The sequence below is a fragment of the Amblyomma mixtum genome, chromosome 3 (genome assembly GCF_055824585.1).
Source record: "Amblyomma mixtum isolate Tamu chromosome 3, ASM5582458v1, whole genome shotgun sequence".
Classification (NCBI taxonomy): domain Eukaryota; kingdom Metazoa; phylum Arthropoda; class Arachnida; order Ixodida; family Ixodidae; genus Amblyomma; species Amblyomma mixtum.
In genome coordinates, this window is record NC_143014.1 from 323,292,278 (window position 1) to 323,310,613 (window position 18,336).

General features: G+C 46.5%; 1 protein-coding gene and 1 long non-coding RNA gene across 2 annotated transcripts in view; one reads left to right on the forward strand and one right to left on the reverse strand.

Moving 5' to 3' along the window:
* Nucleotides 1-18,336, forward strand: part of LOC149355777 (uncharacterized) — a 104,003-nt gene that overhangs the window by 42,402 nt on the left and 43,265 nt on the right. The gene's annotated exons all lie outside the window — the stretch shown is intronic.
* On the reverse strand, nucleotides 9,349-14,358 carry LOC149355778 (uncharacterized; the record flags this gene model as incomplete). Its single annotated transcript, XM_089575351.1, has 2 exons — nucleotides 9,349-9,490; nucleotides 12,968-14,358. Coding segments are annotated over 2 exons (1,533 nt in total), but the record flags the coding sequence as incomplete, so codon positions are not given.

The window sequence follows — 18,336 nt, forward strand, 5'->3', positions numbered from 1 at the left end:
CCCGCTTTAACTTTTGCCGCGCCCGCTTGGTGGTCTCGCAGCGCCAATTCCCGCCTTCGGGAGAAGGTTGTTTCTGTGCAGCGCGTCCCTCTTCTCGCTATCACAGGGGCTTTCCGCACAACGCGCACGGCTGCACTTCAGGTGCTCCTCCGGGTACCCCCTCTTCCCTTAGAATTGGATCGCCTCTGTGCGAAATACAACCTTTTAAACGGTGTAGATCCTGTCACCTTTGGAGGTCACACTTATCTACCATCTGATATCTTGCCCCGCTTTGATCCCTGGGGCGACCATCCCTCTCTGGGGCCGAATCCACGAAAGAGTTCGCTTTGGAACGCGTTCGCTTTCTCTCTTGCCACCTCGCTCCATTGGTCGTGTGTCGTCACCGCTGGCGGTGACGTCACTTCAGGGAGGCGGGAACACGGATTTTGTTTACGTCACGGGACATGTCAATCAAGTGAAAGAGAACGCGTTCGGTCGCTGTGTGCGGAACTCTGAAAGTGGCGTTCGCTTCAGCGCGAGGAGAGACATGCCGGTACCTCCCGCCGCCCCGCTGTTGTTCGCGGTGCTCAGCGAATGTGATCGGCGGCCTCGGCGGTCGCGCGTGCATGACAATCCTTTCGGCATGCCTGACGATGCTTTCCGAAGGCACTTCAGGCTGTGGAAGCTACTTGTACGCCAGCTATGCGAAGATCTCAAACCCCACCTTGGACCAACGAGGAAAAGTGCGCTCACAACAGAGCGCAAAGTACTCTGCGCCCTACGGTTCTTCGCTACCGGGGGCTTCCAGGCGGCAGTCGGCAGCGACGCAACCATACGACTCCCGCAGTCGTCTGTGAGCCAGACGATTTTGGCCGTCGCTCAGGCAATCGTGCGTGTCGGCACGGGGAAAAACTGCGTGTTGTTTCCTTCGACTCCCGAGGAGAAGTCCCGCGCCAAGGCAGAGTTTTTGGAGCGTGGTCTCATCCCCGGCGTCGTGGGGTGCGTCGACGGTACGATGATCGCCATAAGTGCGCCCAAGAATCTTAGCCCCGGCGAGACGCAGGCTTTTATGACTAGTGAAAATGTCAAGCTGACAAATGCTGACACGTGAAAAGTCTCCCGCGCAAATTCAAAATGCCTATCGCCCTCTCGCGAACACAAAATAAAACAACACAATTGAGAGCGCCCTCTCGGGAAAGCAAAAGAAGACAAACCAATCAAGAAGCATTGAAACGTCTCAAAATAAATTTTATGCTTATTTTATAGGCTCTGAGTAATAAATTTGCAGTACTGTAGCCAAACGCATTCATTTAGAGGTTAAAAACGCAAAGAAGTTAGCATATGGCCCCTTAAAAATACAAGCAACCGAGATGGGACCGCCCAACAAAGCCGATTGGCTGTTGCCTGCCCCCTTGTCCTCCCGCAGTGTTCCTCCCTCCCTCTCCCGCCGATGCCAACGTCAAACTGACGTCACGGCAAAGCGAACGCGTTCCAAAGCGAACTCTTTCGTGGATTCGGCCCCTGGCTTCCTTATTCTCCTTCGCCCGTCTTCTCCCTTCTCACTTTCCCTCTCAGTCCTTCCTTCCCGGCCTTCATATATTCACGGATGGCTCTGATACATCCCACTCTGCGGGTGCTGCTTACGTCGCATTCTCATCTTCTGGCGCGCTGCGGAACGTGGGCCGGTTTCGTCTAGAGACAGCCTCTAGTGCCTTCTGCGCGGAGGCTGTTGCGTTTCATGAGGCCTATTGTTACGCCCGGCGCGCCCCCTCTCCTTTACCCCTGCATGTCTACTCTGATTGCCTTTCTCTCCTTCAGGCTCTTCAATCTCTTTCTACTAACGACTTACGCGTCCGAGACATCAAGCGCACTCTTGCTGCAATTTCTCTGCAGCGTCCTGTCTTCCTCTAACATGTCCCCGCCTATTGTGGTGTCTGGGGCAACGAGCTCGCTGACTGGGCCGCCTCTCTGGCGTCGGCGCGTGGCCTCTTGCGGCCGTCGTGGCTGTCACCCTTGTCAGTGCGCACTCGCATGCGTACCACCGTACTCAGGCTTTGGTCGGACACCTGGACCGCGGAACATTCGGACACCCTCCTGGCTGTTTTTGTTCCCTCTATTAACCGTCTCCCGCTCTTTCCCTCTACCCCGATCTCTTGTCCCTCTCCTAACTGGCCACGGTCGTTTTCCCTCGTACTTCCATCGTTTTGCCCTCCTTCCTTCGCCTTCTTGTCCATGCGGGGCAGCTGTGGGGGATGTTCTCCATTACCTGCGTGCCTGCCCTCTCACCGCAGACGTAGCAGCACGGCTTCCAGGCTATCGGCACTTTCTTTCCCCTCATGACTTCCCCTCTTTACTAGGTTCCCCTCAGTCTCGTGCGTTGCTTATTCGCGTTGCTGTTCGCGTTTCTTCCCTTCTTTCACCTTTCTCTCGTCTTTATTCCCGCCCGGATGGCTCGTAGACCTCCCTGCCATTTCTGCGCCTCCCCATGTCTCATGTGGTCGGGGGCACCAGATGGCCAATATTGGTGGGCTGTGGCCCTGCCCCTGCCTCACGGGCATGTGGATGGTATGTGTACCATGATATCTGCAGGCTTTGCGTGCACAAGCAGTCTTTGTTTTGTTTGCTTTTCGTTTTTTTTTCACTTTTATTTTTAATTTTTTTGTTGCCATTCCTTTTCTTTCCTCTCATGTTTCATTGTTTTTTTATGAATTTCGCTCGCTATATTCCTTTGTTTGTTTTTTACCTGCCTTTTGTTATTTACTTGATCCTCTTTTCTATTTCCCTTTTTTCATGTACCCCTTCTGCTTTCTTAAGCTCAGTACCTCCTGTTTGTTCGTTTGTTTTTTTCTCCTCGCTTTCTTTTCCTGTCTCTTCTTCCTTCTTACAGATCCCCGCACCTTCCATCCTCCTGGCCGCCTGCGAGCCTGTCAGAAGAAACTAGGCACGCGGGACCCATCCCTGTTTCATGTTCATTTCGTCCTTCGTAATCCTTCAGGGGCGCCTTGTCTTAAAATTCACTTTTCCCCGACCATCATTTGTGCCTTTTTTTTCCTCTCTTGTAATTGGTTCTTCTTAAATTTTCTTTTGGGCGTTGGCCCCTTTTCTTTTATGTTTAATTGGATCGCCTGCGATAACCTCTGGTTGGGTGCGGGCTTCCTCTCCATTTTTTGTTTATTTTATTTCATTTCGTTAGAGTTTACAATAAAAGGGATTCGGAGTTGTTTCTTGTGAGCTGGCCGCGACCACGGGCGCAGGAGAATATCGCAGACGAGAAGAAAATGCATTTGTTGAGGCCGTGGTCAACAAAATGGTGAATGGGAAGAGCAAGAAGACAAATAAAATAAAGTGAAAACAAGACAAGTTGCCTAAACATGCAATGGCCCAGAAAGAGAGCGAAATTAGATTGATTAGTTTCGCAGATCAATGCAGGCGGTCTTACCAAGCGTCCTGTCACAGCTGGACAGACGGCCTTTCAAGCCGATGTTCACTCTCTCTCCATGCGCCCCATCCCGGAATTCATTTCTGTTGAACTGGCTTTTTTTATAGTTTTGCACGTGAACTGGCTAATCGTCTTTAGCAATTATGCATGAATAAGAACACCTTCCCACCCATGGCCCTTTCCCACCTCACGCCCTCCTCCCCCGCACCGGTTCTTCCTCCTCGGAATCCGATTAAACCCCGCCAATGGTGAACACTTTGCCCAGACGAAGACAGGTACTCTTGTCTAAACGCTGACATGCATTCCGAGGCTTTCCCTTCCCTTGTTCACTTTGTGAGTGTCTAGAAACCATCTGCCTACCCTCCCTCTCCCATGAATGAAATTTAAGGAAGACGAGGATTTACGCAAAAGACCCCTAACAAGAGCGACAACCTATTAAAACACACAGCGCGAGAGAGTGTCGGAATTATGTGCGTCCGGTGGAGGGCGTAAGAATGTTTGACGTGATCGCAGACTGCGACCCATTTAAGTCAGGCATTGAATTGTGTTTTTTCGGGGAAAGTAAATGCAGTGCGGAAGCGGGCGGAGTGGGTGAGAGAACGCGCGTTAATGATATCCTAGTTGAAATCAAGAGGAAGAAGTGGGCTTGGGCAGGGCATGTAATGCGAAGGCAAGGTAACCGCTCGTCCTTAAGGGTAACGTAGTGGATTCCAAGATAAGGCAAGCGTAGCAGGGGCGGCAGAAAATTAGGTGGGCGGATGAGGATAAGAAATTTGCGGGAATTGGTGGCCGCGGCTGGCGAAGGACAGGATTAATTGGAGACATGGGAGAGGCCTTTGCCCTGCAGTGGTTGTTTCATATACGATGATGATGAAATGCAGTAACTGTGTCACATATCTCGGAGGACACCCGAACCGCACCATAACGGAACTGATAAAGTACGGACTGAAAGAAGAAAGGAAGGAAGAGATGCTATAGTGGAGGTAACCGGAATAATTTTGACCGCCTGGGAATATTTAACCTGTACTTACACCGCACAGCACATGGATGCCTATTGTGAGTCACCTCCATCAAAACGCGACCGTACAACCACTTTTCAATCCCATTTGTTCATAATTGATGCCACCTTCCACGTTTCTCGTCCTCGGTGCATCTGATCTCCACGAGAGGGCGTAACCTTCCCCTCGCTTCTGGAAAATGTTCGCCTGAATTTGCCGAAATCAGGGCTAAAAGCATTTGGCGCTGAAATAGTAAAACAGATAAGACACATTATGGTTCGGTTTGGTTTATAGGGCTTTAACGTCCCAAAGCCAATCAGGCTATGAGGGACGCCGTAGTGAATAGCTCCTAAAATTTCGATCACCTGTGGTTCTTTAACCTGCACTTGCATCGCATAGTACACGGGCGTCTAGAATTTCGCCTCCATCGAAATTCAACCTCCGTGGCCGGGACTGAATCCGCCTCTCTCTCAACCACTCAGCCACCGCGGCAGCTGGGGGACACGTTATGAACATACTGGAAATAATCTATTCATTATGCAAACCGATATGGAAAAATAATTAGATGTGTAGCACGAACAGATCAGCAAAAGAGAAGTAAAAAGAGCCAGGAATCAAGATGAACACATTAAACAGCAGGTTGTTTCATATCGTTTATACTATAAACCGTTAGGCTTGCCTGAAAACCCAGCGAAAAGTTAAATCCACCAAATCAACACTTTCCTTTGTTGTTTTTGGCTTGGGTACCGCCAAGCTGCTCATCGCGTCGTCAATATTTCGTGAGCAGTTCGTCACCATGGACCCGAGCATCCGCGCTCACCTAGGCAGCACAAACCATCGGCCCATTATTCGGAGTCTTTTGGCTATGTGTGGCCCTATACAGGGCCAATGTTGACTTCATTGTCCCCATATTGACATTGCCACAATAAGCCATTTCCAACAATGACCCTGCTTGTCCTATCTTTTCCCCATATTGGCAATGTCGCTTAGTTACACCTCCAACGATGGCCCTAAATGTCCGCTGTCGTCCCCTTATTGGCAATGCCGCTTGGTTATACCTCTAACGATGGCCTTAAATGTAAGCTGTCGTCCCCATATTGGCAATGCCGATTAGTTACACCTCCAACGATGGCACTAAATGTCCGATGTCGTCCCCATGTAGGCAATGCCGCCTCCTTACACCCGCAACGATGGCCCTACTTGTCCGCTGTTTTCCCTGTACTGGCAGTGCCACTCCACGACACACCGAAGGATGTCCCTGTGATTGTCGGTGGTTATTTCTCTCGATCTGTTTTTTTCAATATTCGGACTTGTTTGTTTATTTCTTCTTTCATGACCAACAACAGCGCTAGCGTCGAACACTGACGCGAAATTAAAATCAAGAGCGCGATGTAATTGATCGCGCGAAAGTGAGCAGAGGTCAGATACATTCACGAAGGTATACGAATTTTGAAAAGCGGCGCCTTTTGTAATTATGGTATGCAAAGAAAAAAAGAGGTGCCGTAATCAAGAAAATAAAATTTCGATTTGAGGAATGGCATAATAACGCACTAATTAACATAGTCTCGCATATCTCTGCGGACACCCAAAGCCCCCGATAATAGGTTGCGGGTTCAAATTCGTCTCTAGATATAGGCTCAGCTTAAGTTTATGCTGCAAGAATCGCTGAATCGTATGACACTATTCGGAACACTGATCGGTAAACGCTTGGCATGACACGATTTTTTCTGAGGCGCGGTGCCGACAACTACAACTACGAGGGCTTTTCCACCAAGCAAGCCGTATACGCTGTCGCGGCAAAGAGCTTGAAGAAAATCTCTCATATCTGACACATTAGACCAACATGCAGCCATCACCACAGTACGGTATGCATGGAGTTGATGTCGCTATTTTATAACACGGTTTTGTGGAACGTATTTTGTTCTGGCAACATGTACTGCGGTATTTATAGCCCAGCCGTTTGAAGAGGGTGCGTTTTTCGAGCAAACAATATTACACCAGAGGCAAAAAGAAGCAAACAAAGCTGGTGCGTCACATGCACCGGCGCATTATCAAACACTGCCTGCGGAATGCTTCCCATGTCGCGCTGCCTTATCAAAACCAGCGCGAGACGGGTCGTCTCCTCTGACGCAAATCTCTTCAAATGCCGCGCCATTGATACCGAAAGCGCTATGGGGCTAGTATCACCGTCAGCACCAACATGCCTGTAAGTTATATTTGTAATAAAAAGCCTAAGCCTCCTGTCATAATCATAGACCCTGTAATGTAGACGCATTTTGCACACCTTAGTTTCTTTTGAGAGCGTTTACTGATTATGGTCACGAGGTAAATTTCATGTCGTGAAGCTTTGCACAAGAGACCCCACACTTCATGAAGTGATGAAGTTTGCAAAAGGCTCTCTAAAAAAAGGCGTTCAGAATATTTACTCACAAGTGTTGATGCATACTTTCGAGGCAATTAACTGTCTTTGCACATAAAACTTTCATCATGAAAACAGTCAGCAATCTGATGGCATGAATTAAGAAATTCATTTTTTCTAGTGTGATCTACAAAGCAGAACAATCCGTTCACAAGAAAACGAGCATTAAAACCCCAGGATGTAAAGCAATTGAATATCCCTCATATCTTCTCATATTCTGTCTAGTGACAGAAGCAAACAGCCACAGAAGCCAAGGGGCACAGGGGAATTTTTTTTTTAATTACTTTATTTATTTTGTGGGGTTGATCAATTTAGAATATTACTGAATATGTTTGCTCAATATTCTGTCTAGATTCATTATGTAAGTTAATTGCTTTTTTAGTGAATATAACTTTATATTCACATTTTATGCAATTGCGTCAATACTATCACTTTGCAGCATTATACTAGGTTGCGTGCAACAAACAGTTTCACTTCATATTCCTTTGTGAGGCATGGACCACAATGCTTCCTCTAACATTTCAATGTTAAAATTGCCTTAAAAATGATTGTCCTAGTAGAATCGCACCACTTCCAAGCGTTTTCAGTCACTATTGTTGTAGAAGAAGGTGTCTTTCTAAAAAGACGTCAAGTACATATTTGTACCACAGTCTTTTAGACATGTAGAAGAAATCACGTTATGAAAGAAAATTGGTGAATAATGTACTATGATTCTAATGATTGATGGAAAAATGTTAGTGTGGTGAAGTATTTAAAACAAAACTTTGTTTTCAAAATGAGCCTTGTCATAATGTACACTTTTACTTTTAACAATACAACATACAGGACGTGAAAGATGAAAACACGCTGAATGGTTTGTTACATTATTTTGTAGTTTTCAGCACTCAAAAATATGGTATACAGGTTGAGTGTTTTTATTTGCCAACACCTAAAAAAAGTTTGACCTGTGTCCTGTTGCTCTATAAAGGGCAACCATAAATTCGTGCTAATGCAGAAAACTGCATGCTGAATATCCTTCACAGTAAAATAACAATTGTGTTTTATACTGTAAACTAATAAAGGCCGGAACGCAAGGCAGCGATTCTTAGGCATCGCATCAGCGGCATCACTGGAGGCAACATTCCAGTGCTTGGAAAGCGTTTTCACTTATACAAACACCTTCCTAGCATCGAAATGTCGCCTGTGGCGATTCCAGTAGCTGAGACGCTGATGCGACACCAAAGAAACACTGCCCTGTGGTTTGGCATTTAGAGCATTTTTGAGGGAAATGCGAAGTTATCAGAGGCGCAGCTGCAGCCCTGCCAGGACATTTGGGTGGCCCTGAAAAGGTCTTTTATCTTCCAAGTTCGAAGACTTCGCTCCTGGGTCGATTGCTTGCTCCGGGTGGTAGTTGGAGTGGACAGGTACTAATGTCGGAAGCTTTGCTGCCCATCCTCTTGCTGCCGCGAGACTTGAGATGTCAACGCACAAGTATCCGGCATCAGCATCAATATTGAAGACAAAAGCACTCCATGTATTTCAGTGTATGTGCCTCAGGTGGAATATGCATATTCCGGAGCTCTGTCAGTAAACATCGTTCAGTAACTTGTGGCATAACTTCATTGCGTTAGTCCTGGCTGTTCACTCGTCGTGGTGTCACGTGCCTATGGAATTCAGCAAGAATCCAAACTAATTCCAGGCTGCATTTTGATGGAGGTAAAGTACGGAAGTCTCTTTTTGGTAAGCGCTAGGATTTCAGTGGCTACTGAAGAAAACTGGGCATTCAAGATGAACCCAAAACCCAACATGATGGCACGGTTAAGGCCGCTCCTTTGATGCAGGCACATATACTGCTCAAGGCTCCGACTACACCGGTTTCATTGAATGTGAAGCAATGGAAAAATTCCATGATTCCGCTTGTGCTTAAGCTTCACGCATTGCACTTTGCCCTTGAAGTATGAGAGAGGCCAGATCTTGGTTCGTTGAGCAGCAACCCTGAAACGCGAGATGTTCAGCCTCGAGGAGGGTATCGGTGTTTTGAAAAAATCCTTTCCATTTGGAAAGATATCAGCTTTAACATTGTCGTGCATAATTGCAGTGACGACAACAGCACAGCTCTCAGTCACAAAGCAGTCACCAACTTTTGTGAGCCGCTCCACTTCTGTACACCAGCGCACACAATGCCTTACTTCAGATATCCTTCTGCTCAGTTGGACGAGAGGCTTAGTAGTCGTCCGCAGCATTTTCGTCACTTTCCTAAGGTAACTTTCAAACGGAAAAGCACTGAAACTCCCAACGGGGCCGTGCTTCAAGCACTGTTCTGCGAAGTGAGCTAGTGTATGTACATTGTAAACCAGTTTTTCTCCGTACAGCTTGCCAAACTCTTCCACAAAGTATCTGAGGAGATCCTTTGCGAACTGGTTCAGAGCTGTGCAGTGTTCTGGAGAGGCAAAGATGCGAGCAGCTACATGCACAAGTAGAAAGTGTTAGTACAGCTCGTCAGAAAGGATGGATTTGAGAACTGTGGGTACCATTTAAAGCAGGAATGTCCGGAACTCTGTCGCTTTCCAGCGGTCTGGCTTTTCCGACCCCCTTGGCTTCAGCTGGAAGGAGCTTGGGAAGCCTGCGGCTGCTTCGCGCAGCCTGTTGAGCTCAATCCGGTCAGCACCGCTCAATCTAGCACCATGTCCCTGACACACCCAGTTTCTCATGAGCCTCCGCATGACACTCAGACAGACTAAGTGCATATATTCGGTAGGGAAAAATTCCACCCTATCGATATAGAAGGATGTAAAGGGCGAAACACCTGTGTTGTGCCGCTGGTCACCCTGGAGCCGAAATGAGGCACCGGTTCGCGGCTGAGCATTCAGGTCAGGGAAAGTGAGTCTGTTTTCGAAGTAACGGCCTTTTTGGTTACATCTTTCACAGGCATAGTATCCTGTGTGCCCAGTGATGGCCTTGACAAAGCTTCTCGCAGGGGCATCACACATGACAGCTGTTAAGCTCACGCTGATGTTAACCCCTCTCACGATGATTCCATTGCATGTAAGGCTGCGGACTTCTTCCAAAAAAGGTGAAAAGTATTCCTGCAGACAGGGCGGTTTCCCTGCGCCACAGTACGCGCTCACCATGAATGGTGTGGACCCCTTAAAATTCGTGATTCTGCATAGTATCGGCCATTATGATGTTTGGCTTCTACAAACATCATTCTGGCTACTCCATTTTGGCTACTCCAAACATCATTCTCCAAACATCATTATGCAGGCGCAATCCATAGATATTTGCCTGAAGATTGATAGTTGCAGGAACAGGTAATTGCCCAACCGCCTGCTGAATTTCCTCAGCAAGGCCGAAATGAGCAAAGGAATCAGCGTTCCAGGTGAGCTGTCCACGGCGTCTGCATGATGGTTTTTGCGTCTCTAGGTAGCTCCGCAATGCCACGCCAACGGCAGAAAGCAAGCATATCATATATGCATGCGTGGGTCAAATTGTGTTCCCTAGCTATGGCAGCTAGCTCCTGTGCTGCTGAGAGGTAGTTATGAAAATGCCCGCGAGCGTTTTCATGAATCCCGCCTAATTCCACACTGACCGCTGGGCTGTTCGGGGACACACTTTCGTCATCGGATTTGTCCGAGGACGAGGTATAGTCACTTGTCCTTCCGCTTGCGGTATGTGTGCTGCTCTCCGACGAAAAATCGGGCTCGTCCAGATCACCCTGCGCAGAAGATACCGTCGAGTCTGGCAGTAGCGACGAAGCACTTTGTACGCTGCTACTGGTGCAAGAGCCGGCCGTGCAGATTTCGCTCCTAGGTCGCTTGCTTGCTCCGGCCGGTAGCTGGATTGGAGGGGTGCTAACGTCGGAAGCTTCGCTGCCTGACCTCTTGCTGGCGCGAGTCTTCAAGCGCGCAGACGGAGATTTGACCGGCACTCGCCGTGCTTCTTCAAAACCTCCTCGTATTCTTTTTGAACGATATATTTTTGGCGACTTGGGACTCATGTCGGAGCGCAAGAGAGCCGAGATGCCAGAAGACAACGGATGACCGACTCGCAACAAGATGCAACAATGAGATAATACGGCACCTCAGGAAGCTAAGTTGCCCAAAAACCGTCACACACAAAAGAAAAACGTAAACGTTGTGCACCTTGTGCGAAAAATGTGCAGCTGACCGAATATTTCGTTTTGTTATGAAAATAATTTGTAATAGCCTTATGATTTGCCAGTAAGACTACTTGAGTACAAAGTACTTACTTTGTTTGTACAACGCTACATCTGTTAGTTTTAAATAAAAACATTCATAAGGTGTATTCATTTGATAAATAAAAACGTATAGAAAAATAAAGCCCCCTAGGTGGCGCCTCCTACATACACTTTCAAAGAATGCATCCGAAGTACACATGCATCTCTCCACTTCTTTGGCATTCCGTAAACCCTCCATTGCCTCTTCTCTTTTCTGCTTGAATCTTGAATCTGAGCGCGCTGCTGCTTGAATCTTGTCCGCACGTATCTACACACTAAACAATTTCTCACCCTTAAGGGTGCAAAAAAGGGTGCGCCATAAATTTACACCCTATTTCACACCCTTTGAGCACCCTATTGATCTGCAGCACCCTACGAGCAGGAAGCAAAGGGTGCATTTACCAGAAGGGTGTAAACGAGGGAGCAAGAACGGTGCTACAACTAATGGGTGCTGAAGTGCTGAAAAGGGTGTGCATGGAACTGAGTATATTTATTAATGTACACATAGATATAATCAAGATATAACCAAATATCTAAACGAATAACAAGGCGAGAAATACAGCCAATATCCTTTTTGCAGAATACATATTTATTTGCCTTGCAAAATACTAGTTTGCTTTGTCATTCCTTATTGTTGAAAATGTATAGCGATTATGTGTACATATTACTCATGTAATTTATAGTAGCAGCAAATACAAGCGATAAATGTTTGCACAGTGGACAGTACAACTTCTGCTTCCGATTTCATAGGTTCCCAAAATCTAACAAAGCTGACATCTGTCATTATTGCACGCAATGTCATTAGTGAAGTTTTGTGCATGACTCACAAAAACAGTTGTCACCTGAAAACTAGTAGGATGCAAGCAATTACAAGTGTGCATAACAAATGAAGTTAGACAATACAGTTCAATGTTGTAGTTTTGCTTAAGCAAGTCCTGTTGCATTAAGACTCAAAACAATGAATGGCGAGTGTTTACAACACTCCGGCCCTTGTGTTCCCGCATGTACAACGGCTCTATGTCAAACTCTGAAAATGAAGTCAGAACACTGTACTCTTCAACAGGACTGACAACATATACATGGAAATGCTCATCAAAACAGACAGTCTCGAGCAGTTTAGCCATAACCAATAACACCTTGTTCACATAAAATAGTTGACACACAAGTAAAAATTCTGGGAGACTATCTTCTGGAACACTTCTGACAAGGCAGCATCCTGCACTGTATGTCCTGCCATCAACAATTACAGATTTGACAACCAATGTGTTCGTGGATTCAAGGTTATTCTCAGTTATGAACTCTTTAACACAGCGAGGAAGATGCTCATACAGCACACTCTTCACGCCTATATTACGGGGAGATTGTCATCACCTGCAGCAAATGAAAAAAACTCTGCAAGAACTGATGCCTCATTGCAAGACTGTGAGAGAGATTCTTCCAGTTCCGTATTTTTCTAGCAATATCTTTAAAATACTGGTGCTTGGCCTCGAACCGCATAGCCCATAGCAGGCTTAATGGTCGAAATTTCTCTATATCTGAAGGGTAGTGTATAAGGTAGTGCATTTTACACGGAAGTGATGCTGATGGAAACAATTCCTTAAAGTCAAGACAAAAAAAATGAATCTTCCTTTGCAAGTAGGCAACATGTGAAGCAGGAATTTTTTGGCTCATGACGACATCAACAATTTCTCGGAGAAGTAGGCAAAGCTGCCGAACTGCACTGTCTGAAGGAACGCTATCCCCAACAAAAAAGGTTAGGTAGCGAAAGAGGCAAAATACTTGTGTTGCCGACCCTTTTTAAAACTGCTTTTCCTTGAAGATATGGCTTAGCAATGGGCTCTGGTTTGTTGCGGATGTCATGTGGATCATAAACCCATTCTGAAACGCTTTTGTTCAAATCAGTGAGTGAAAAGAACCGTTTTTCAATTAATGAAGATATTATATGCCGCAGAGCAAATGGTAGCACCCCTTCATGTAGGCCATGCATTATATCTGGTGGAAGGTGTTGTGTCGGATCAAAGCCAGGGCACGAAAGAGCACATGGCGCCTTGACCCCATACAATGGCAGAGTCGGCAGCCCTGCGCTCAGCATACTCAAGTGGTGCTTGTGCCCTTGAGGTGAGCGAAGCACAAAATCACCTTCCAAATGTTTATAGTCAGTTTCGGTCCGCAGAGCCATGCAGTACCTACAAATTCTTCCTTGGCTGAATGTACATTTGAAGCCTCCAATTCTATGGCTAGATAAATTGTCACCAGTGAAAATGAAGACAGATCCCTTTACAAGGTTTCCATTCACAGTTATGCCGTGATTTGCTAGTGTCCTGATATCTGTGATGAATGGCTCAAGAATTTTAGAAAATCCATAAGTGGCTATGTGTTTATCTTTGACAAGTAGTATGAGGTGAATATTTGACAGTGCTGACCGCAACTTTGCATGAAAATTTAGCACTGAGAAGTAGACAGCTGTCATTTTATGCTTTCCCCTCTTTCTGCCCAGTGGGTTGCAGACTTCGAACTCATCACTGTACAATTGCAAGCAAAGTTTACTTGTATTGCCTACAAAATACTCATGGTTTTGAAAAGCACTTCCATCAAATACTGAATGCATAAAACCATCTGTACAGGAGTCAATGCTGAACTGATTTGGAAGTTCTGAACGTTCAAGAATGCACTTGAGCACTTCACAGAGAGGAACGTATTCCATGGTGTCACTTCCATGCAACACTACAGTACGGGATTCAACAAGTGGAAAATGCGCCTTCCAATAGGTTGTTCGGCCAGATTTTGTACGCAGCTGGTCAAGTTGCTGCTCGCAAATTTCTTTTACGCTGATGGCTGGCCCGTCTTGAGGTTGTGTGTGCTGGTGGTCTGCAATGGTTTCCACGAAATCAATAATATCGTTGGCTAACTCATGCACAGTGGATTCAGGTAGCCGCCTTCCTTCCTTCCACTTGAAAAGTAGCTTTGCCAGTTGATAACCAAAGTCACTTGAACTGGAGTCATGCTGTTCAGCCTCCCCGTCTAAGGGTTCTTCATGATCTGGAGGCACGTCAGGTGCAGCATTTGTATCACTTCGTGCCATCGCCGCCTGCACAATGCCACGGGAGCATATTCCTCCCAAGCAAGAAGCATGTTTTCGGTATACATGCTTCTTGTAGGAAACGAAGTGGCGAAACGTTTGCATGCAGCCACTCAAGCCATACACCCAATTTGTCTCATGGCCATGGGCAGTGCGCAGGTGCCTAAAGAGTGTCTTTAAGGAGAATTGGTGACAGGCACATCGTGGACAACGAAAGAAGCAGACTGAGGTTAACCCACAATCGTTTCAGCATTCGTTAAAGCAAACCATGGACTAACAGATTTGATATTTTTGTTGTATTATGTGCATTTACTGAGTATTTTATTCTGTGTTGTTTGTTGTTATTATTTGTGTACATTACTAGTTTTAATTCATTATTACGTGTATTTTGTTCAAATTCCTGTGCCATATTTTTATGCTTGTATCGCCCCCCCCCCCCCCCCTATGTAATACCCTCGCACGAGGGCCCTTAGGGGTATTGTAAATAAATAAAAATAAAGATTCCTGGCATCTGAAAAGACAAATGATTGGTTTAAAAAAATTTTTCGTGGCTTCTATTGCCCATCAAAAAGAGTTGTCAATGTAAACACCGGTCCGTTTTGTGGAATGGATTAGAAATCTCCATGGAAGCAAATCATTTTCATGGATGAATTTATGGTGTTGCAATACAAAAAGAATTCTGTTATCAGCTGAAATTGTTTTTGGAACCATGAGCAAGCCGCTGTGTGCGAGTGCTAATCACATCTTCATTTTTGTAAATGCCTCATAGAGCACAAAAAGACAAGCAAACATTTCCCGCGACATTCGCTGAATAAGGAGGCCATGTGCTGAGCTCCTACCAACAGCACGTGATTATCTTTTCTTCTACCTTCCAAGCAATTATTTTTGAGGTGCAAAATTATTACACCACATATTTCCATTCACCAAAACAAAAATTAAAAACATCTGGCTATGTTTTCCTTAGTAGCAATAATGGCCAACTTCCTTTATATGCATGTAGTAATTGTCTGCTGACAAAATTCACAGCTGTCATACAAATAACCAAATTGTGCACAACATGACTGAGGTAACACTCAACCTCACATGAGCATTGTATGCTAGCACATGAACACAAAAATAAAATTAACAGAACATGCATAATTTACATTTCTGTTTGCTTTTTTCCATGCTGCAATATAGCAAAATACTTTACTTACTACCCTATTTACTTGCATACAGGCAGACCTGACTTTTTCTTTTTTTGTTAACTCACACTGTTGAAACTCTTTTTCAGCCAAACTGGCTACAAACATGGAAACGGAAAGGTGGGACCCTCAGTGAAGCTCCTCCATGAATTTTCAGGCTGCTATCAATCAGGTTGGTTGGTTGTTTTTTGAGGAGAGGTAGCAGTATCTGTCTTGCATATCTCGGTGGACACCTGAACCGCACTGTAAGGGAAGGAAGGAAGGAGGGACTGAAACAGGAAAGGTGTCGTAGTGGAGGTCTAAATAATTTCGTCCACCTGGGGATCTTTAACGTGCACTGACATCGCACAGTACACGGGCGCCTTTTGCGTTTCGCCTCCATCGAGACGCTGCCCCCGCGCTCGGGTTCGAACCCGCGTACTCCAGCTCAGTAGCCAAGCGCTCTAACCACTGAGCCACCGCGGCATGCAGGTTGAAAGTCCCCGGGTCGGGCGACTGCCGCTTATCCCACAAAGCAGGCGGCACTTCCCTACTCTCGGCCTAACGGCAGCGGGCAAGAAGGCGCTCGCTGAAGCGCGCTTTCGGGGCGTCGTTGGCGTCGTCGCGGGAAACGCGGAGTCGGGGGGGGGGGGGGGGGTGGAACCACAGGCCATGGAAAGCAATAAACACCCACCTATAGCATGCCTCGCACGGTTGTGCTATTTATGACAATGATTAATGTGACCAAATTGACCAATATGCAAGTAAACACGGTAACTCTGGGGTCGTACGAAATGGCTTCAACGCAAATAGGAGCAAAAGTTGACTTTCACGATGCTTACCTTAGTTGTATCCCTTCTAAGGCGGTACTGCTAGGATCTTCTTAGCTTTGCAAGTCCGCCTGCGCAGTTTGAGCCTTAATACACCGACGACACTGCCCAAGAGCAACGCACCAACCCATGATCGGCCTTTCGAGAACGAAAAGAACGCAAGCATGTAGGAAGGAAAACCCGGGAGAGGCCCTCGCCCTGGCCACGCTCGCTTTCGCAAGGCCTATTGGGAGTCTTAGTCCTCTCAGTAAAGACTCAAACTAGTTCCATAGTTCTCTATCAATTTTAACTTTTAAGTTGTTGCGACACCTATGGACGGATTTGTAAAACACTTAACGCAATTTGCCGCAAAAACTGCGCAGTTGTGTTTTTTGTTTTAGCTATAGATGGCATAAACATCGGTGTAGTCCTAATATTTTCAAGTTTATTTAATTTGCTAATATTCTTTGCATGCTGTGTGTGAGAAGTTTCGCGACTACCTCTTGTTTTGCTACGGTCACATGGTGTTGTTTTCTTCTTGGTGCCGTCGCCGCTGCAACAGGTTGCTGCATCTGTCAGAGCCTGCTGTTTGGAAGTGCGTGCAACCACGTGCGTACGATTCTGCCCCGCGATGCCGCGTTGCCTAGTTAACGTACCTCACCTTGGTGCAGCAAGAATGTACACGCTTCAGGGCGACACCCTCAGCGCACTTAAAGACGCAGTGTGCGCGTGCCCGGTTCTTGGCGGCAAATTGGACCTGGCGTCATGCTCGTTCCAGGCAAGTGCACGTGTGGTCCTTTGCTTGTTTTCAGCTGCACTCTATATAGTGGCGGTGTATGGAGTTTAACGTCCCAGAGCGACCGAGGTTTTGAGGGACTCCATAGTGGAGGTCCGCGGACAGTTTCAACCACCTGTGGCTCATTTAACGCGCACTGACATCGCACAATACACGAGCCTCTAGCATATCGCCTCCATCGAAATGCGACCGCCGCGGCAGAGATCGAGCTCGCGTCTTGTGGGTCAACAGCCGAGTCAACAGCCATCACGGTGGCAGCCGATAAGAGGCTTTTCGCCAGATGTTCGAATCCGGATGGTGTTTACATCGCTAAGAGAGGCATGGCATGTGAGGACGAGAGCTATACATTTTGCAGTGGAATATATGTTTCGCGCCTGGTTCGCGTCGTGTTCCGCTTGGCAACTGCTGGCCGAGCTGTAGCTTTTACATTTGTTTGTGTAAGAGCACATGGCGCATTTTGTACTCTTCCTTCGTGTTCTTTTGCGCAACTTATGTGTAAGGATTACATGCAGCAGTTATTATTTTTACTATGACCTTACGAGAAGTGGCACTGCTGAGCTGTGCTATTATTTCTGGCGATGGTTGATGTTACTGTAAGTAACAGTAACAGTCGCGTTTCGGTCTTTGCGGCCGAAACCTATGTGCATGAACCTCAGGGCGACGGCGGCCAGCTACGAGGCGTTGCCGTCGAAGCGTTTTGTCCATGTCTTTCTTCTCGTAGCTTATTTTCCCAGTCTTCCAAAATTGTCCTTTTCGCCCGGAGATGGTACTTATATGTAGTTTGACTAATCAGGCAGTCACTCTCGGACTGTACACGTTAGCCCTTTGCCATATTGCTGCTCCTCCTTGTTCTGGCTTCGTCTTAGCAGTCGCGCCGTGCAGCCTAGCTGTCATCGCCGCTGCCTTGCACAGTCCGAAATAGGCATAATATTCCATTTGCCGCGGCTGGGAAGCATAGCCGAGAAAAAAAAAGAAAATAGATCTATGCTTGTCAGTAACAAGAAGCTAAAACACTTCTTGGGGGGCTACATGCTAGTACACACAAGGGTGAAATGCATTTCATTCCAGTACAAGCACTTCATCCACTGTGCTGATTTTTTTAGGGGTCGGTGGAGGATCGCTCACCATGCAGATGCATATTAGTGATTTTGCTCATATCAGAATAAATTTAGGGCACATTACTGGTATGTTTTCTAATCTGAATGCATAGCTCAGCGGTTGCACATTTACTTTGTTTTGCTGCACTAGGCAACGGAGGCAGTGACGGCAGTCCTCGCCGCACCAACTTGTCTTGCATGGAGTTTCCTGAGACTCGTGCACAGTATAAAAACCAGTTGTTATTTGCCATTTCCAGATTTTGTACAAGACGTTTGACGAATACGTCAACCTTTCTGCTGAGGACAGTATCCCAGATTTGTCCAAAATTCAGCTACGTGCA